Here is a 22,432-nt window from a genome sequence, read left to right on the forward strand (position 1 = left end):
TCTCTGAATATGGAATGTTACTGTTTCATTAGGAAAGTTTAATTTTATTTTTGATTTAAAACTTTTTTGTGAAAAGATTATTAGTTTTTGTCAAAACCCAAGAACAAATTGTACATATATCTTGGGCTGAGGGAAGCCGAAGAAAATTCTTAGGTTCTATCTTCATTCTTGTCCTATTTATGTCAATTTTGATTTTTCTTTCCCATGTTCTGCTGGTGGCAGTTAGATAGTATAATAATGGCAGTTAGATTTTTGGACACCTTATTTACAAGAACTGCAAAACTATAGTACAATGACAAGATTAATTTTTAATATAAAAAGCTATCAGTTTGCATTAGGAATAGCATGTAGACTATTTTGCACCAGGTTTAGAAACATAGGAAGAATCCCATAATGTCTGTTGGATTTAATTAATATAGCTGGCTAAAGTAAAGTCTTTGTATTATACATTCTTTTTCACATTTCACTTATGTCTGGTGGGAATTAAGCTCCTTTTTTAAATGTTAAAAATGTTATGATCTTTTGAAGCATTTACAGTAAACATTAAATCACTATTCCAAATCTCATCAAAACTGTATTGACACTATAATGGACACAACACCTAAATTGATATACTCCTTAAAACAAGAGGATCAAACTGGCTGATGACAACTTCCATTGCCACCCTCATGCTATAATGCAAATCCTATTTCTCGAAGAATTTACAGTGTTATCCTCTCCCTCCCACACACACAATTTTCAGTTACTGCTTTTTTCTTTACATCCACAGTCCTTTTACGCTTGGCTAACCCATGAAACCCCTGTTGAAGTCAATGTGTTTTGATGTAATTGAGATCAGAAATTAGGGTGCAAAGCCTTGTCTAACAGAGTCTATAGTTTGCTGCTTATATTATGCATTCAGTAGGGCTCTACATGGATACACAATGTACAACATTGGGTACTTTGTTTTCTCACAGCTATGCATACCAATACAATAAATGTCTTGCTAACAACATGCACATACTGCTTAGGCTCTTTCACTGTTCCTTTGTTTTGTGAGAAAATGTGCATGTTAATGACCAAGAGGATTTTGAGGTCCTGTGGCTGTGAATAAATTATAGAAGCTGAGGGTAGAAACTCAGCATCTGACCCTGGTAGTAGCATTCCCTGTGAGGAAAAGAAAGAGCATTTGTATAAACTGCCTATGACACTGCATTTCTTTTGCAGGATATATGAAAAACCTCAGTTAGCATGGTCTTCTCAGCCCAAGACTGATAAAGATCTTGCCTACTGGAGAAGAAGAGGACAAGACTTTAGTGTATTGCTGGGTTATTCTGACAAAGGAGACTCTGAAATGAAAGGATTGGCACCAACCCATGGGCTGCACAGACATACTAAAGAAAGTCAGCTGGAGGTAGGTGCAGGAACAGAGTATGTGGCAAGAAGCAGTTTGCAGGACAGCTGTAAAGTGCCTGGTGATTACAAATGGCAGAGTTTAAGAATGGAAAGCTGGAAACAACCTCAAAAACTAGGAAGACAAATGTCTGATAATGACAGAGAGAAACTGCTTCAAGATCTATACTCATTTACCGTAGGAGATAATGGACTTAGTTCCCATAACAAAGGGAAATCACAATCATTGCCAAGAGTTCTTTCACCAGAGAGCCCGAGGGGTGTGGAAATGCCCTCCCTGACAAATAACAATCATTTACTTAGTGGAGCTAAAGTACCCTCTCATCCCCCAAACAGAATGACTTTGGAATCCACAAAGTACCCTGAAACTGGATGCCACTTTCTTCCTTTGGCCAAGCCCAAGTATGGCAGACCCCTGAAACCCCCATCCTATGAACTGTACCAACAAACAAGAGCCTCTACAGAAACCAGTGGGTTTCAGAACCACCAGCAAAAAGATGAAGCAGTTTCCTATTTAGCCAAAGTTAATGAGCCACGGCAAGATGTTTGCATTCAAGACTGTAACTTGGAGCCCCCAGTCTATGTACCTCCTCCATCTTACAAATCTCCACCTCAGAGAAGCATGAATCAGCATTCCCATAATGACGTGCCTAACTATGATGTGTACTTCAATAATGAACAACAGCATCCATCAGACAGGCTTGCTGTCTGTCACCAACCATCTACCAGTACATTTGAGATGGCAGGTGAACACCGCAAAGAGGAACACCTTCCTCAAGGAAGACAAAGCCATTCTAAGCGCATTGATGACTACATGAGTTCTGTTCAGTATATTCCTTTTGATGATCCTCGAATACGGCATATTAAAATAGCACACCCAGAGAGTCTCCAGGACAATGCTAAACACACCAAAAATACACATAGGGCCAGTCCCAGTACTTTGCAGGAGGGACCTCTCAAAGTACAATATGATAGTGCCTTTTTGGAAACCTCAGACTTATCAAATGCTGTAAAGGGTGAAAGAACATCAGACGGCTCCATCCATAACAGCAAGTGGTTGGCAGCATCCTTTAAAGATCAGGAAAATTGTGCCTTGCCTGACCAAAGAGACAGTTATACCACAAGTAATCACATTCCCAATAATGAAACGAATAAGGAGTACACAAAAGGCAAACTTTCTGTAGGAAACCAGCATATGGATAACACCTGTGAGACTGTTACTAAAGTTAAAAAGTTTGAACCTGGAACTGGGATGCAAAGCAAAAGGAGTTCAAAGAAAAAAATGAATGAAACTATATTTTGCTTGGTCTCTATCCCAGTTAAATCTGAATCAAATTTGCCAGATACAGATAGGAACAACAACTTAACAGACAGCCCTGATAAGAATGGGTTTGATAACAATGGGGCCTTGCAAGAACAAAGTCTATTAAGCATGTCTTCAACTGACTTGGAGTTACAAGCTCTCACAGGAAGCATGACCAATAAAAATGAGTTACAAAAACAAGAGCTGTGGAGACCAGAGGAGTTCAAACAAATGAATGACCTCAGATTTATTCAGCCTACAAAACACAGGGAACTCAAATACTCTGGCTCTTGGCCAGGTGATCAGTACAAAGACCAGCAGACACAGACCAATTTCACTGAAGGAACTAAAAGCCCTCAATTTTTCCATGGCACAAAGCCTGGTGAACCAAATAATAAGTTGATGACTCCAAAATTCTCAGGAAGTGTGGCATCTGTAACAGGGTTAAAACAGGCAGAGTTGCCTCCGGATGATAGAAAATGTAGGCAGAATGCATACAACATAAAAGGTCAAATGTACCTCAGTCCATCTAGCAATAGTGCATTTTCAAGGACTGCCACCTCAGTAATTCAGGTTCCTTCACCAAAGGCATGCCAGAACCAGCCTTGTGGGTCCTTCACAACTATGGCTGGACAAGAGAGGGAAGCTAGCACAAGTTTCAAAGGTGATTTGGTCAAGGGAGAAGCAAGTGTTCCCTGCAACAGTAGGGAGCTGTTTGGTCAGTTTCTCTTGAAACCTGTAAGTCGCCGTCCCTGGGATGCAATAAGTGAGTTAGAAAGTTTTAACAAGGAGCTTCAAGGACAGGAAGAGAGCACTAGTAGTGAAGATGGTGTGGAGAATGAGGAGAAGGCACAGCAGGACACCATTCCTGAAAAGATGGGGACTTCACCAACTCATGAATTGGGCCAGGAAGTGAGACCTGGTAAGCAGCTAAAAACAGTTGTGCCAGAGGTTCCAATATTTAAATCAGGAAGAGTCAAAAGTAAGTCTGAAAGTTGGAGTACAGGGACTGAGTGGGGGGATCAGCATGCCCATGTTGGATCACAATGCTCCTTGCATCCAAAAGAGATCAGTAAATTAGTCAGGCCAGCAGATGGAAGTGTCATAACAGAAACAAGAAATGATGAAGCCAGAAGTAAAGCAAACCAACAGTTTGGTCGTGCAGGCCTTGTCAGGAGAGCTCTGTCCAGTTATGCAAGCCAGAGTAATCCTTTCAATCATGCTGACTCAGAGGAGGTGAATGAAGATAGAACTTACACAGATTTTGTAAAACTAGACAAAAGTGCAGTTCTCAGAAGCAATAACGCTTTAGAGAAAGGTGCTACAGTACGATTGTCCTTAACTAATAGAAATCAAGGTCACTCTGAGCCAGATTTAAGGTCTGTGGGACTTGACATCAGCTCTGAGCCTTGTATTAACAAATTTGAACTTTCTTCAGCTGAAAATGCAGCAGAGATTCCTCAAAATGAGTCTCTGCAGGCAAGAGCAGCAAGAATCCTGGGTATAGAGGTAGCAGTGGAGTCTCTTATTTCCAGTGACAGAGCTGGGCTCCACCAACCCACTAGCTCTGAAAATGGTGTCCATGACTTTGAATTACCAATAGGGAGAACTTTAGATGATACAGTAGAAACAAAAGATAGCTCCTATGAGAGCAGGCGAAAGTGTGGTTGGACAAAAAGCTCTCTCTTTGTTGGAGATAGGGACCCCTCTTTGTGCACATATCAGAGCATTGACCAAGAAGCCAGTTCTAAAATGCTGATAACTGACCCGAGCTTTGAACAGTACAAAGGTGTTGAACAAGATGAGGATCAAAACCTGCCTTGCAAATCTGTTGCTTATCAGCTTGCTGAAAGAAACATGATTATTCCAAGCTCAGAAAAGAAAGTCAGAAGCACATCTAAGGTGATCGAGACATTACAAGGCAAACTAACTTCTCCCCCTAGCCGAACCGTCATGGATCGTTTGGTGCGAATGAAAGAAGTTGACTCAGTTTCCCGTATGAGGCGTCTGAGCATCAAAAGCGCAGATTCAGGAGAAGACATGGATGAGGAGAAACAATCCAGGTTACAAGAGGAACGAGGGAGCAAAATGGTGACCACAGGTGCTGTTTCCAAACGCGTTATCTCTCTCAATGAAAATGGACACTTAACTGCAGCAGGCAAGAAGAAGATTGACAAAGATTTTTGTTTCGGTAAGGCCCAATTTTGCCATATCTGACATTCAGGAGGGGAGGGAGGTGGGGACAGTGCTTTAATAGGGATGGTGCATTTTTTTTCCTGTGATATCCTCCAAGGAAGATGTATTCCAGAAACTGCTATGTACTGTATCCCATTGTATAGTAATTTAATAGGTTAAAAACATATCCACAGTGAAGCAAACTTTTTTTTCTCCAGTGAACATTATTCTTTACATCAGGGGTGTCAAAAATGTGGCCTGCAGGCCAGATCCAGCCCATGGAGCCCTATCATCCAGCCTGCAGTGCTGCCCATGGGTCTCAGATTAGACCTGCATGCCACATGCAGCATTTCCCAAACAAGCCCATGTGCTGTGTACAGCATGCACCAGCCCCCACCTCCGCCCTGGTCCCAGCACCAAGTGCTCCATGTGTCACTTAGAGGGCATGCCAGTCTAGCATGCACAATGTACAGGGTGGGAGCTGGTCTGTGGCATGTGCTACATGTGGTGTGCAGGGCTGGTCTGGGGCCCAGAGCTGGGCCAGGGAGCACACTACTTGCTGCACCCAACATGCAGGGTTGGTCTGTGGGCCTGGTCCATGCAACCTGATAAGTTTGGCTCTACATTATTACTATCGCTTGGCTTCTGGTTTCCTATGCTCATTCATTAAGTTTTAGAAAAAAGGAAAATACTCAAGTCTTTGCCTTTATCTAACGGTTTCAGAAGACTGCTTATTTAAAAAACAAAGTAGATGTTCACTATAGCTGCTGTTCTTGTTTGTTCCCAAACATGGCACAGTTTAATCATAGGGTTTCCTTGAATGCCTAGGTTTTTCTTCTGTAATTATTAGGTAGCACCACACTTAGAGCAGGGTTCTAAAGAAACAAAAACCAGATATATAGGACATCTATACATGTACTCTGGGGTAGGGGTGGGGGGCATTTTGATTAGAGCAGCTCTCGGGAGCCCCTCTAATCAAAATGCCTGCAGTGACTTGTATATTCAGCGTCCTGCACTTCAAAATGGTGGCAGGGGCACTTTAGCTTTACCCATTACCATTTTTAAATGCTAGGATGCTGAACACACATGGGCGAAGCTGCTGGAGCATTCTAGTGGCCACTCCAGCAGACTTGATTACTGACTCCAATTAAAACGCTTTGGAGTAGGCGTCCTGCACGCGTACAGCCACCCATAATGATGTTCCACTGTGAAGCCCCCAGGAAAGAGTTAGCTATTCAGCTTGGAAAATGGTTTGTCTCATTACTATATTTCCAGACCAAATGTTTAAAGTAACTCAGATTTCCCATGGGTTTAGGTTGTAGCCGTGTTGGTCTAAGGACATAAGCAGACAAGGTTCCTTGGGTGAATTTGATATCTTTTATTAGACCAACCCAAATAGTTGGAGAATAGTTATTAAGCGAGCTTTCGGGTTCAAACACCCTTCGTCAGGCTGAGGAAGTTTCAGCAGTTGCTGCGTGCTCTTCCTGGATGGAATGAAAAGTAAAGACGCCAGGGGCTGGGCTGGGGAGTCAGTTGCCAGGCAGATTATAATGTATCAAAAATCCAATGTCTATGTTTAGTCCCTGATCTCTAGTATCCAGGAGGTTGATGAAATGGAGCTCATAGGCTCGTCTCTGGGAAGTGTTGTGAAAGTTTCCCTTGAGGATCAGGACTGAGAGATTGGAGAGAGAGTGGCCCTCCTGTGAGAAATGTGCCCCTACCGGTAATTGGGTATTTCTGTCTTTGATAGATTTCCAGTGTGCGTTCATTCTGGTGCGCAGTTGTTGTTTGGTCTCTCCTACATATCTTCCATCAGGGCATTTGGTGCACTAGATGAGGTATATTACATTTCTGGAGGTGCAGCTGTAAGATCCTGGGATGCTGATGGCTCTGGTGTGTTCTGGGCTTGAGGAACTTTGCTTCTGGTGATGAAGTTGGCAAGGTTCGGTGCTTGTTTAAAAGCTAGGATGGGTGGCTCTGGGAAGATCTTTTTAAGAATACGGTCTCTTTTTACTATGGGTTGCAATTTTTTGAGGATTTTCTGTACAGGTTCAAGGGAGGGGTGATATGTCATAACCAACGGTGTGCGATTTGTGGGGGGTTTTCTTCTGTACTGCAGCAGTTCTTCACGTGGTATCCGGGTGGCTCTTTCAAACGTGCGATCTACCTCTCTGGATGAGTGTCCTTGCTGGGTGAAAGCCTTTTTAAGATTGGTGAGGTGGCGATCCCGGGTGTTCTCTTCAGTTCAAATGCGGTGGTATCTGAGGGCTTGGCTGTATATCACAGCTTTTTTGGTGTGTTTAGGGTGATTGCTGGTTCTGTGCAGATACGTATGTTGGTCTGTGTGTTTCTTGTATACTGTGGTCTGTATTTTACCCTTCTGGATACTGATCATTGTGTCTAAAAAGGAGATGTTGGTGCTGGAGTATTCTAGAGAAAGTTGGATGGAGGGATGGTGATTGTGATTGAGTTGCATCAGAAATTCAAGAGATTGTAGGTTCTCAGTCCAAATGATGAAGATGTCATCGATGTATCTTAAGTATAGCAAGGGTTTGATGGTGCAGTTCTTGAGGAAGTCTTCTTCCAGGTGGCTCATAAAAAGGTTGGCATACTGTGGGGCCATTTTAGTGCCCATAGCTGTTCCCATCATCTGGAGGAAGTGTTGATTATTAAAAGTGAAATTGTTGTGTATGAGGATGAAGTGTATAAGGTCAGTAATATCTTTGGGCCTGTATTCTGAGTTGTAATCTTGTTCCTGTAGATATGTAAGGCAGGCTTGGATGCCATCTTGGTGTGGGATGTTGGTAAAGAGGCTGGTAACGTCCATGGTGGCTAGGAGTGTGTTGCTGGGAAGGTGGTCTATGTTTTTAAGTTTCCGTAGAAAGTCTGTAGTGTCTTGTTCAAAACTTGCTCTGTGGGGGACAAGCAGTTTTAGGATTGATTCAACGAAACCTGATATTTCCTCAGTTGGGGTCCCATGGTTGGATATGATAAATCTGCCAGGGTTTCCTTGTTTGTGGATTTTAGGGAGCATGTAAAAAGTCCCCGGGTTAGGTAGCAGGGGGATCAAGGTCTGTAGTTTTTCTTGTAGTCTTGATGGAAATGATTTGATGGTATTGTTGAGTTTTTTGGTGAAAAGGGGAGTAGGATCTTCTTGTAGTTCTTTGTAGTAGGTGGTGTCAGAGAGCTGTCTTTTGGTTTCCTTTATGTAATCCTCACGGTTTAGGATGACTATGGCTCCTCCTTTATCTAATGATTTAATTACTATTTGGTGGTTAGATCTTAGAGATTCTATGGCCTTTTTCTCTGGTAGAGAGAGGTTGTTGTGGTGGCGCGTGTTGCTGATTATTTCATTGTTCATTCTTTCCCTGAAGCAGTCAATGTAGCGGTCAAGGTTAGGGTTTCGTCCACTGTGAGGTGTCCAGTCTGATTTTTTGGGGGGCTTTTTGGCATTGATCCTTTCCTGAATGTTGTCAGAGGATGAGTTGTTGGGAGTGGGTTCAGTTTGGTCGTGGAAATATTCTTTGAGGCGCAGGCGTCGGAAGAATTCTTCTAGTTCTCCACATTGAAGTATTTTATTAGGGTATTTTTCTGGACAGAAATTTAGGCCTTTAGAAAGGACAGATTTTTCAGTTTTGGTAAGCGTGTGTGTGGAGAGATTGATAATATTTGTGGGTCGGTTGCTGCTTTCAGTTTCATCGAGTCTGAGGTTGGAATGTTGTTGGTGTTGTTCCTCTGATGGCTGTTTTGTGGCTGGGGAGCTTGTTCTTGGAGTAATTTGTAATTTGTTCCATTTCTTCTTTTTATGAGATTTCCCAGTGCAGTTGTAAAGCAACTTTCTTTCAGTGTTTGGTACCACATACTACACAGGTAACCCCAAATTATCCTGTGAGCTGCTCTGCTGTCTAAAATAGTTTCCCTCTGATGTGATGAACATGGTGATATGATACAGAAATCAGTTCATGCCTTTAAGTATGGCAGCTCTCAGTCTGCAAATGGTTAACTCAGACATACCACTATCTCTTGTAATATTGTAAATTGGTTGCAGAGAATAAATGTCCAGGAATTGGTAGGCATGTTGTTAACTCAGGGCTCCTTTTCCTTTTCCCCATTTCCCTGTAAGAGCTGGCAATCCACCTTGAAATTCACAAGGACTACTACTTATTAAACCCAGTCAATATATATCTATTTAAAATTCTCCATTGCATAGAGAGGTGGAGATTAACTCAACCAGACTTTAAAGGGGTGTTATTTATTTTGCCCCCAGGAAATGAACTGCATGAATTCTAAATAGTACAGCTGACTCCCACACCCCCGCTGCTCTATACTAGGATTCAGGCCTTAATCTTCCTTTCATTTCCTGCACCCCTGTATGTTAGACTCTTTCTTCTTTGACCTATGCTCTCTACTTCAGGCTTGTTTTGTAGGCAAATCAAGTTTCCTGCATCAGCCAGGTCTGCTACCAAAGACGTTTCCTTATGCCCTCCTCTCTTGGGGGGGGTTTGCTGGAGCAAGAACAGCAACTGAGAGTCCATAAAGCCCTGCCACAATTTACAGCTGCAGGGATGTATCAAAGCTGATGTCCTGCCACCTGTGCCCTAGTTTCTGCCACAGTTCATCAGAATATACATGCCTTGCATTTTGAGGTTGTTCCCATCTGGGTGATATTCTTCTGGAACAAAGTGGAGACAGTGCAGTTTTGACAGTGCAGAGATTTGTTCCCTTATAGCTATAAGTGTATTCCCCACAGCTGGATAGTATGCCATCTTCTTTTCACTTGTCAAATCAGCTACAAGGATTGGAAAATACTTCCCAACATCAGCATCTTCCTACTGAAGAAAACCTCATTTGTATTAGTCACACAGACCTGAAGCCTCAGCTTCCTAGGCTTAGCCTAACTGAGAAAACTGAGCTTTCTAGAAGAACCTCATGCATATTTCATAGATTTCATAGACATTAGGGCTGGAAGGGACCTCGGAAGATCATACAGTCCAGCCCCCCGCCCGAAGGGCAGGAAGTCAGCTGGGGTCATAGGATCCCAGCAAGATAAGCATCCAATTTACTCTTGAAGGTGTTCAATGTAGGTCCTTGAACCAACCCCGATGACAGGCTATTCCAGACCTTGGGGGCTCAGACAGTGAAGAAATTCTTCCTTATGTCCAGCCTGAAACAGTCTTGCAGGAGTTTATAACCGTTCGGCCTCGTCATCCCTTGGGGCGCTCTGGTGAACAAACGTTCCCCCAAATACTGGTGGTCACCCCTGATAAACTTATAGGTGGCCATCAGATCACCCCTGAGCCTGCACTTTTCCAGGCTAAAGAGCCCCATAGCTCTCAGCCTGTCGTCATAAGGTCTGTTTTCCTGACCTCTGATCATGCGCGTGGCTCTTCTCTGGACTCTCTCAAGCTTCTCCACATCCTTTTTGAATTGTGGAGCCCAAAATTCCTTCCCTACAAGCTCACCCCGACATCTCATGATAAGTCACCATCTAAAAAGAGGGCAGACAGGAGAGGGGTTCCAGTCTGATGCCTAGACCAGTGTGAAAATGGCCAAACTATGTTTTACTTGGAGAGGGACAGACTGGTGTCTATTTATTTCAGTGTAGGTCTACTGCAGAGGCTAGAGGGTTCCTCACACAGAGGTTCTCATACCCTGGCTGTGCAATTTAATACAATTACCTATCAAATGTACCAGTCATTTTTCAGTGAGGAAGTTCCACTCACTGACCCCCTATTGAAGTCACCAACCTTACTCAGCAGCTATTCTCAGCATTGTCCCTAGGGGTTCTAGCCATGATCTCTGTGGCCTTTGTTCAGGTTGGTGAAGGTTCAGGTAAGCCTTCAAAGAGTAAGTAGCATGAGTCTATGACTTGATTTTTCAAGCACACTGAACCCATGAAGATCTCTTGGGAGATGCTGAAAAAACAGGCCCTCAGGGCTTTAAAGAAAATTGTGATTCTCAAATGTGATGGAGAGTCCACAACCTGTCTGAGTAACCTGTTCCAGTGCTTTACTACCTTCCTCATGACAAAGTTTTTCCCAATGTCTAACTTCAGGGACATTACTCCAAAATCAAACCAGCATGATGAGATGAGAGTGGGGAATTCATTGGGGTCAAGTAGAAATGTGTGTCTTCAGAGCTGTCAGTTTAGCACCAGCACTGAATTCACAGACATGGTGTAAAAAGAATAACTGCAGGTTATTAATTACTGAATTTTTACCTGACTTTTATAAAACGTAGTCTGCATGTGAGGGCTTTTTAAATCTGATTTTAAATTAAGAAAATATTTTTTCATTTCCTTTGCTAGCAACATGTAGTACAGCACATATACAGAGGTTGGTAGAAATTTCAGAACACACCTGTATAGTATCAAGTCTTAACTTCTTTTTGCTTACAGACCTAAAAAAAAAGAAGGCACTTTACTTTTAACTTGGTGCGCCCCCATGCCAGGACCAGCACATGCCCAGAAGAGGCATCATATTTTGACCCAGTTCGCCTAACATCTGTATAGATCAGGTTCTTCAGTGGGGCTTTTTTGGTGCATTTATCTAATAGATGATTTAATCAGCTTTAAATAAAAGCACCAAAAAGCCTTGCCGAAGCACACAATCTATACATATGTTGTGGAGCAGGATTAAACTAATGTGCTGCCTCTTCTGGTAAAGAGTGGCGTTTTTGTTTTTTGTTGGGTTGGGGGGGCGGGGGGGTCATGTCTGTCAGCAGCCCTCATGCAGAATAGTCCCAACAAAACAAAGGCTCTGGTATTTTAAATGGGACAGAAATTTGCAGGGAAGTAAAATGGCCCTGCCTATACACAGCACTTCCCATGCAGTTAATCCAGAGTGCTTAGATAAATGCATCAGTGGTTCTTGGAGTACAGTAATGCTCTTTTTCCATTGACTTAATGCATCCATGTATTGTGTGTCAATACAAAAATTTGAAGTCAGAAGAGATGGAATGACAGAATACTTTCAGAACTGAAGTGATGTTAGTAATGTAAAGTAATAATGGTGATACTTTGGGGAGAAAAATAACACTTTGCTATATGTTAAGTGTAATCTGCATGGATTTCCTCTAAAAATCTAAACATGGGGCCAAATCCATATGTTCTTACTAGGGCAGACCTCCCATTGACTTAGCCCTTAATCTTACAGACATTTGCACATGCAATTAAAATTGTCCTGTAAGAACTTCCACATATCTATGAAAATAAGTACCCGCATGAACAAGTCTTTGCACGATCAAGAACTCAAAATGGGAGCATTACATGAGTACAAAACTGTGGGAGGGGGGAGGTTTCCAGGGCCCAAGACATACCTTCTTTGAAGTTGGGAGCTATAATATGATTGCAGCATGTGTGGGTACACCTGAGCTAGCACTAATCTAGCTATTTTAACTAACAATAGCAATGAAGACATGACAGCACAGACTTTAGTGCAGACTATGTAAGACCACTGGGACCTGCCCACTGACTCAGATGGCTCACTTATGCTGAAGCCCATGCCACCACATCTTCACCACACTGGTACCCCAGATACCTAGATTAAAGTGAGTACAGACATTCCCTAAGCCACCTAGGTGCATGAATCCTGCTGACTTTCAGTGCAGTCCCAGTCATGCAAGCTGATAATCAGCCACACACAGATACCTGCATGTATATAAGCATTTGCATAAGCAGGGCCTGAACAAGGTGAAGACCCTTACAAATATAACAGATGAGTTTTTACACAATTTTGTTTGAAAAAATCTGACTATAATCTGGTGCAGGAGGTATCTGTTTAGGTTGATGTATTTGCCAGAGCCATGGGACTGACTTATTTTATTTTCTTTTATAAGCGCATCTTTTTTTACAATTCCTGAAAGCAGTTCCCTAGAGTTTTGTGCAGAGAAGACAGCTTGGCTATAGCAATATAGCAGAGCATCTCATTTTAATACATTTACTTAGGGCTAATTAGTTATTCTGCAGAGTACAGGAGACCCTGGGGGGTCAGATCCTATTCTACCTATTACACTTCCAAGTGGTACTTAGACTAATGTCTGACCTGTACCTGCCTATTTCTCAGCACATTGGTGGCACGAATACAGAGTCTAGATTCTAGTCCACCCCGCCCAAATAGACATGGCCTATTGGGCATGCTTAGAAGCAATCCAGTATGGCTACCTAGGTTTTCAAGCCTTATTTATATGCCGGTGTGACCCTTATTCATCTGGGAAAGTATATAGCTTTCATGTATGTCCCCAAAACTTAAGTCAGAGAAATATCACAACTAGCGACTGTTTCCACCTACAAGGAGGAGGAGACAGTAGTGCCACCCAGCATTTGTCCAGTAGCCTAGTGGTTATGGCACTTTCCCAAAAATAGGGAAAGCTGGGATCTAGGTCCTCACTAGCCAGAGGGAATTAGAACTTAAATCTCCTGCTTCCCAGCAAAGCCACAGGCTAGGCATTGCTCAGACCACCCTCCAGCTGTCCTGTTTAAGCCAATCCAGCAGGCAGCCAAAGGGAAAGATGTGGCACAAGAAAGAAATCAGACTGTGATCTAGTCAGGTAGGTACTGCCCTGAATGTGCTGGGTTCTGGTACCTACTCACAGCTCTTGGAGCTCTTTGTGCATTTTAACTAATGACTACATAAGGTAAGATACATGTATCTTTCCCTCTTGGCTGCCTAGTGGACTGGCTGCAATCCTATTCTTTATGGAGTGGGACAAAGTGATGTCAGACACCCCTGCCTCTGCTGTACAGGGTGGATTAAGAGCTAAAATTTGCATAAGTAGTAGTGCCACTGATGTATTTAGGAAACAGAATAGGATCTGGGGCTTGGACATCTGCATAGCACTTATGAGTCTAGTAGACAGAATAGGACCTAATCTTGATTTTATTAAAAAAAAAAAAGAAGCTATGGAACGAATAGGTCATGAAAAGATTGCTGTATTCTCCCTCCCTTAAAATGTCCTTATGTGTCCCAGTTGAGGTACATTGCTAGGAAACATGTGTACAGTGCCCTTGCACTTGCTGTTCAGGGTGGGGACCAAACCTCAAACCCATGAAAATCAATGGCAAAATAGCAATATTCCTTTCATAGTAAAGGGCTGATCCTGATCTCAACTGCCCAGTTTTTATACTGGTGTCCTCCATTAGCATAGAAAATTAGGGTTGGAAGGGACCTCAGGAAGTCATCAAGTCCAACCCCCTGCTCAAAGCAGGACCATCCCCAGCTAGATCATCCCAGCCAAGGCTTTATGTAGCCATGTCTTAAAAACCTCCAAGGATGGAGAGTCCACAACCTCTCTGGGTAACCTGTTCCAGTGCTTTACTACCTTCCTCATGACAAAGTTTTTCCCAATATCTAACTTCAGGGACATGACTCCAAAATCAAACCAGCATAACGAGATGAGAGTGGGGAATTCATTGGGGTCAAGTAGAAATGTGTGTCTTCAGAGCTGTCAGTTTAGCACCAGCACTGAATTCACAGACATGGTATAAAAAGAATAACTGCAGGTTGTTAATTATTAAATTTTTACCTGATTTTTATAAAAAGTAGTCTGCATGTGAGGGCTTTTTAAATCTGATTTTAAATTAAGAAAATATTTTCTCATTTCCTTTGCTAGCAACATGTAGCAAAGGTTGGTAAATTTCAGAACACACCACTAATAGTTTTCTTTTTTTTTCTTTTTTTTTGTTGTCTTCAGATGCATATGATCCCACAAAAGTCGAAAGAGTGTGAGATGACGCAGATGAGAATCAGGAGACTTTTGCTCCACCAAGAATGTTTTGCTGATGTTGCTGTTTTTAACACTTGGAAACTGCCTCCATTTGGTGTTTATGGTGTATTGATAAAGTCTTTACCATTGCCAGTAGGGACATTAGTTATTCATACAAAACTTTTTTGTGGAGATCACAGAATAATCTGATTCTTACATTGGGACCATCTGGTTTTTGTATCATTAAGACTTAATGCCTACACTTGGCAAAGTGTTTTCATCTAAACTATGTTTAACAGACTTCAGCTGGGATGGTAAACTGGATGAAGTCAGGCTTCTGAGCTTGTTCCTCTGTATAAACTTAAATGTGGGAAATTAGTACAATGATTTTTAAAATAATGTGAATTTATAAGCTAAACTTACGAATCTTTGAAGCCTAAATCTTGTTTAACTTGAGGGATCTTTGGCCATGAGACTTGAGTCACGAGTGCTGCTGCACTGAGCGGGGAGGAATTTTAGTGAGAATGCAGGACAATGAGAATGAATATTGACTGACTGTGAAATCCATTTGGACTTCCAAAGTTTGAAATGACTTTGACTAAATACTTACTGGCCACATGTAGAGAAAATAAAAGCCAAAACCCCAACGCTCCTAAAAGATCAAGACTTTTGTAGTATAGTGTAATTGCAGTAGCAGGCAACTGATATTTTGAACCAATGCAAACTATACCACTGGCTGTTTTGCACTCAGTATTATCTATTTTTGTTTTGCTGTTTAGAAATTCTTTATATGACAAAATAATAGCTGGTTTAAAATAGCCCATTTTAACAAAGTAACTATATTTCTTGTTACAGAATACTGTCTATTTTTCTACGATGTAAACAATTGCTAATGAGTGGCAAGTATAAAGAAGTATTATTATTATTATATTTTAAGAAGAATTATCCTTTTGAGGGAAGATAACCCAAGGAGGGTCCCTTGTATATCTTAATGAACATTCCATATAGCATCATATCCAGTACTGTTACTTTCTTTTGTTGTGAAAGGAGCAATCTATCTATCTACAGGCATATGTATGTATTAAAGGGTTAATTTCTATATCCTTTTCCCTTCAACGGCTGGATAGTTCTTTTTGGAGCAGCTCTTCTGAGAACACAGCTGAACGCCGTCTGTGCTGGTGTTGCTGCCATAACATTCCACTGACTATAGTTACCAAAAAGTGGTTTTGGATCCCTGTCTCAGTGTCTCCAAGCAGCTCTGATAAAATACCTGGGTACATTTCTTACATTTTTTTTACATGGTGTGGTTTTGGGTTAGGCTAGTATTTGAAAATAAATCAATTGGGACCAAATTTAATCTCTGAAGTCAGTGAACATCACTGGAGGATGAGATGGATTTTAGATCGTTTTGGTGAGACATTCAAATATATGGCTTTTTAAAAATATATTTTGCAAAGTATAAAGCCTCTACATTCTGCTCTTGAAGTAACCGGCGCAACACTTGTTGTTGGAAAGCCTTCATGTCAACTTCTGCATGATTTTTCTTTTTTAAATGCTCTTGTTTGCTAACATTCTTTTGATGATTTATTTATGTTTCAAGGGTTTCTTTTTCTTTCCTTTTTAGTCTTATAGAACAACCTTATCTCCTAGATGTTTCAGATTCCTGAAATGTTGGGCTTGGGTGGTCTGCAGTTTGGCAAAAACAGAAATATATATATTTCAGAAATATATATATATATATAATGCTTTGGCAGCAAAAATTCTTATCTGTAACACATGGTTCTGTTACACTTGAAATATTTTAAGCTTGTTATATTAAAAGAAAATTCAGTTTTATAATTTATTTTATTGAATCTTGTACACTTTCTCCAGCTGTACTCATTAACATTCTGTATCTATAAATCTTACCTATATCGATCCTACTTTTAAACTCTGCCTTTTTTGGTTGTAGATCTCTAATAGGGTGCATTGTCGACTCAGAACCAAGCAGCTGCCAAGGTCTATGTTAGTAATGGTGACATTCCCTTTAGTTCTCTAAGCAAAAATTCATACTCCACTATTCAGTGAGCCACTTGATCATTTGATTTCAGTGATACCACCAAATTGTAAAGCCTGGGAATAACTTGAAGGTTTCAATTTACACTTCAGTTTCTGGAGAATTTTAAATTTTCATCTATTGCCAATCCAGCTACATTCAGCTTATGTCTTTATGGGATAATCAGTTATTCTGGCAGTTTTGAAGATGAGAGGGAACAACAGTTTTTACAATACATCTGTTCTATAAATCATAGAAAAAAATTAAATACCAAAACATGTAAACAGCTAAGATCCTAAAGAAACATAAGCAAAAACATTAGAGGGGAAGGTTTATTACCTAAGTCTGTAAAATTAACATCTAGAGAGCAAGTTCATAAAGCTTGCTTTATAGCAGTTTGTGACTGGAAGAAGAAATGCTATAAAATACAGTTTATCTAATAACATTAGTCATTTCCTTTTCACTAAGACAGCATGTTCAGATCTATATTCTAGGAAAGAGGTGTTGAACTTAGCTTGTGCCCTGGGCAAGATCCAGGTTGCAGGGCTCCCTGTGGGGCAGATCCATCCCAGGGCATGCAGCAGCAACAGCTCTAGCTCCAACCCAGGGTACACACCATTGGCAGTGGCAGTGGCACCTGGGCTTCAGCATAGAGCACATGACAGCCCCAGATTCTGCAGTAAGCCATGCCTCACAACATCTCATGGCCTGCCAATAGCCTGGCAGGCTGGATTTAGTAGCTGTGCAGGCCAGACCCAGCTTGCGGGCCCATCCTATGTTTTACACCCCTCCTCTAGAACTTGCAGTTTATTAAGAAAACATGGTCCAATGATTGTGTGGTACAGGTGTCAGTGTTAAGAAAGAATGTCTGGGATAGAACCAGAGCTGGCACTTTAGGTGAGTAACTGCATTTGGCAAAATTTCCATGGAGTTAACAATCAGCAACTTTTTAGATATTTTGGGGAAATTTTTCATAATGGTTAATATAGTTTCCCTCTCAGGCCATTTCTAGTGGGTATGTACAACTGTTGCTATACATAACAATAACTGAAATTAGTGGTGGTTATTCAGAAAATAGGACGAGGTTTGAGTGGAGATGGAGAATAAGGGTCTGATTGTCCATTGCCTGACACCTTTTATAATCCTTGCACCAGTGCCTTAGAAGGGTGCAAAATACTACCAAATCAAAACGGCAGTAGAGAATCAGGGACTGAATCTTCTTCAGTGTAAGTGGTACCTTCAAGTCATGGCTGAAGTACAGTAATGGAAGAAGCAGAGGAAGCTTATGCTGTTGCCACCCCACTGTATCCAGTCCTCAGGTTAACAGGGTAACAGACTTCTCTTGGATGGTCAACCTGGTAGCTTTTGTGAGCTTGCCTTTTGCAGGTGTGCCCCAAAATGCATGGAATTACTGCTACTTGAAAAATAAAGGGGAGACAGTTCCGGAGGTTGAGAGTGAATTAGGAAACCACCATCTTTTTCCATTTCCCTATCAATCTTCAGTATGCAAAATCAGTCCAGGGAATTAACAGTGTTCATACCACTCAGTGCACTAACTCCACTTCCAGGGTTCCAGATAGGGTTGGACCAAAATCCTGGAACACCTTCCTTCTGTCAGAGGATGACAAGCAAGTAGTGAGCTTCTGGTGGTTCTTTCTCTATTTCTCTGTGTTGTTTACTCCCCTTGCCAACCAGCGGTGAAGGGGAATCGCTCAGACCCCTATCTTGCAGAAGGGTTCTAAGTACAAAGCCTGGATATGCAAATGAAGTCCCTGTGGTGTCAATGGGATTTTCCATAGGCACACAAATACGCTCACAGAGATGCATGCACAGGGTGGGGATTCATCTGAGCTTTCTATTTTTCTTAAAAGATTCTTTAGTTTCCTAATGCTGACTACACACCTTGCCAGAGGGATGAATTCAAATGAGGAAAGTGTGGCCTTGATTAAGGAATGAGCGGAGGCCTGTGCCCTGTCCCAGTCATGGCTGAATAGAGAAGGATTGCTGAATTGAGCTTTTTGAGAGTGGGAGGGGTCTATTAATAGATAAAACACGATTGAAATACCCAGTGATGTACTTGGGTAAGCACTCACCCAACCATTAAATTAACTCAGAGCAACCTTTCTAGGAGTAAGAAAGCACACAGTATTTCAAAGTAGATCATATTGGCAGGGTAACTGTTAATTCAGATCATTGTCTCTTATATGCATCCCACCTGGCTCCCTCAGTTTAAACCCAGAGATCAGACATACAAGTAGTACAAAAGACATTAGGTGCAAGTACTTTAGGCACTGCAGCTTGCAACGATCCTTGAAGAAATTGGTTGTTTATAGTATGTGTTTAGAATGTTCAAATTATAAAAAAATAGTGTGTCAAGTTTGCGCCTCGTTGAAAATAACCAGTCTGGCAGAATTATTTCTGTATAAATATTTGAATCTAGTAAAATGCTTTTGCTTGTTTAATCTTGCAATCCAATGTTAATATTTAGGGTCAGTGTTCTGTTGCCTTAGAAGTACATACACCCTGATGAATGATGGTGTTCTAATGCTGAAATTACTGCTGGGATTAGAAAGTTAACTTTTTCTACACATATCATCCATTCAATGGAATTGTGGGGAAAGGAGAAAGAGAGAGAGAGAGTGCAGGTGGGGAGAAGGTAAACCCTGTTGCATTACTAATTCTCTATAATAACAGTGTCTTGATTTGTGTCACAACGTCCCAGATTCAAGATCTCCCAGTTTAAACTACTATAACTGGGAACAGAATCTTTTCCTGATGGGATCTATCAGACCAAAGAGGTGAATGAAGTAACAAGACAAAATTGTAGGGCAACCTATGTTAACTGTTATGGAGAGACTTGGTAAACTGTTTATGAACCCATGGCTTCTGCCTTCTAGGGTACTGGGTTTTTTTAGGCCAGGCTCAGCTGGCATTTGACAGTTGGGTCATCATACCATCATCCTTATTTATTGATGTAAGCCTTACTCACGTGAGTAATGACAGAGCTTTTATTAGGATCAACTGGAAGAGTAACAATTTAGAAGAACCATAGGCCAGCAGTTCTCAAACCTGGGGATATGTGGTAAACACATAGGCATACAAAAAGGAAGAATGGGAAAACAGAAGAAAAGAAAGTGAAAAAATAAGTGGAGGACAAGGAAGGAAAAAAAGGAAGCATAATTCTGCAGTATCTTTTAGTTGCTGAAGAGGCTATGATATGGTTGTGGAGGCAAAAGTGTTACTTTTTTATTATCTATAACTCAGAATCATAGGTCTACACAGCATTATAGCAAGTTTAAAAGGGTGTGACCGAAAGATATTTGAGACCTACTGCTGCAAGCAGGGGAGAAATTGTTTAAGTCATTGGAACACTTGAGAAAGTTAAATGATTATTATTTTAGTTGTGATTTAATCTAGTTGCAACTCGCATGCAAATATTCACCAAAATCCTCATTGCAGGATCTAAATAAAAGCTGTTTCTCATCATCTCTACTGAAAAAAAAAAAAGTTTGGAGCAGAAAAAGACAAATCCTGCAAAAACCAAATCCACAACATTGCCTCCCACCCAGGCTAAAAATATGTTTGCAACATGTCCCAGGGCTGGACTGTACAGGGAAGATGAACATCAGAATTGGCTAACACATTGCAGAGATTAGAAATAAAAATTTAATTTACCAGCCAGAGAAACCACAATAACATGCAGATTATAAAATAAATGAGGAACTTTCCACCCTAGATGGCAGGAAACGTAGTCATCTAACTCATGACTGGCTAAGAAAATAACCAGAACCCAGAAGCTGTTCCTAAACTGGAAGGAAAACAAGAAGATACGAGCTTTAGACAGCATGCACATATCCTTTTGCTATTAAATACAGCAGCTAATTTTTTCAGGAAGATCTTCAACATATTTTTCTCCATCATCCACAATAAGTCATTCCCATGGATCTCTGCTCTGGGCAGCCCAAGGGATGGGGTTGGGGTGGAGTAGTTCACAGGGATGAAAGAAGGCAGCACGTACAGTAAGCAGCTATAGGAAAAAATTGTGTCATATCACAGGATGAATGTCTTCAAGAACTTCTTTGAAATTTTCTGTACAATGTAAATATCCGGTTTCTGTAAATGGGGGGACACTGCTGTCTAACAATAAATATTCTCCAAATAAAGGTTTTGCATGAACATGTCAATTTTTACTTTATGTTCCAGGAAGTATTGGGGTGTTTCTGCTGCCTTGTAGGAAAAGAGTGGTACTGTTGAAATGTACTACTACTACTACATTCCTCTAAAACATAGTTATGTGCCATAACGAACTGTGAGCCTACCTGTCACTACAGTATTCACTCTGAGAAATTATTCCCCACACCACAAAATGCTCTACTTCTCAAATCTTAGTGTCATACTTGCAACAGAATTTAATTTAGGTTGCTGTCATGTGGTTTTTCTAACATACATTTATTCAGTAGCTTTGGGGTCTATAAAAGGGGTGTAGTGGCAGTATAGATAAGGTGTCTTGTGACAGCTCCAGGGATATGAGTTCAAGTCCTGCTCTGTACTCCTGTCAAAGGCTAGCCTTATTCCCTGGTTCCCTTATGTGCTGTTGGTTAAGAACTGCTGTGCCTTAATCATGATAGCACACTAGGCTGCCAGGTTTGGATATATTTTTTCCTTTGGAGTCTGTTGTCACATATGTGACAAGCTGGTCTTCCTTAACCGTACATGTGCCCTTTACATATTGGCCGAGTCCCAAGCAAGCATGAAAAAGTTTTCCCTTTGCTCACCTGCAAACTGACAGCAGCCTCAGTTTAGCTACTACCCTGACTGAGGGCACTTTAGATACCGGTACTTACACATACCAATACTTAATACGTTAACCTACCAAATCCACCTAAGCCTAGAGAATGGTTCCCATTCATTGAACCCTGAGGGAGCTAGCTGTCTCATATAAACATCCTGCATTTTATCAGTGATAAAATCCCTCTTATGCATGTCAGTGATGGGCAGCAAGCCCAAAGCCGTGGACACGGTTGTAGAGCAGGCACAGCCAGAGAGGTGATCACACTAAGCCTTGTACTAGAGTAAGTACAAGGCTTACTCTAGTACAAGGCATCTGTTTAGCATTTTCATTGCATTTAGCAATGTTCTGGGCTCTCATTTCAAAGGGTTTATAAAGTGTTTTCTGGTTCTGCATTAATAGTTCTCTAGACTGTATTTAGGGATGATGATTCTAATTCAATTCTGTTAGCAATTATTGCCAGAGGTAGAATGGCTCAGGCCATGGTAATATATTATCCAGTCTTTCAATCCAGGTCTTAGGGCGTGTGTAGATGAAATGGGCCCTAAATTGAAGCAGTGGGTTTTTAAAAACACCACTTAAATTTAGGGCTAAGTAACCTCTTTTGTACACCTGTGTCTTACCTGTCTCTCCAGTGGTGGGGAGGGGAGGGCAAGCTGGCAGTGGGTGGAGTGGTACCCGGGCTGCATTGGGGGAGCTGGTGCTTCCCTCTGCAGCAGCGGCGGCCCCACCCCCAGGCAGCACCTGCCCACAGACACCCGGCTCGGGTGATCCCAGGGGGCACCGCAGCCGTGGAGGGAAAGATCAGGTCCACATGCAGCTCATGCAGGCAAGCAGGCCCCAGGTGTGGGGGGGTGGGGAAAAGATCAGGCTCGCTGTTTTGTTTTGTTTTTTTCCTTTGGTGGAGCTGCCTTCCCGGACTGCTGTGGCTGCCTACATGGGCTGCCTGCTCATTGCCTGAGCTGCGTGGAGCCTGGTGCTTCGCTCTGCGGCTGTAGGACAGCAACCTAAAACTCCTCGGAGGTGTTTTAGTGGC

General features: G+C 41.7%; 1 protein-coding gene across 7 annotated transcripts in view; it reads left to right on the forward strand.

Moving 5' to 3' along the window:
- JCAD (junctional cadherin 5 associated) overlaps window positions 1-20,783 on the forward strand; it is a 151,669-nt gene extending 130,886 nt beyond the window's left edge. For all 7 annotated transcript variants that reach the window (XM_014609036.3, XM_059729124.1, XM_059729125.1 and 4 more), the window contains 2 exons: window positions 1,207-4,886; window positions 14,561-20,783. In XM_014609036.3, the coding sequence (XP_014464522.1) occupies window positions 1,207-4,886; window positions 14,561-14,595 (3,715 nt within the window). In that variant the 3' untranslated portion in view covers window positions 14,596-20,783. The remainder of the gene's footprint in view (window positions 1-1,206; window positions 4,887-14,560) is intronic.
- Window positions 20,784-22,432: the final 1,649 nt, after the last annotated feature.

This window comes from Alligator mississippiensis, chromosome 5 (assembly GCF_030867095.1).
Source record: "Alligator mississippiensis isolate rAllMis1 chromosome 5, rAllMis1, whole genome shotgun sequence".
Lineage (NCBI taxonomy): Eukaryota > Metazoa > Chordata > Crocodylia > Alligatoridae > Alligator > Alligator mississippiensis.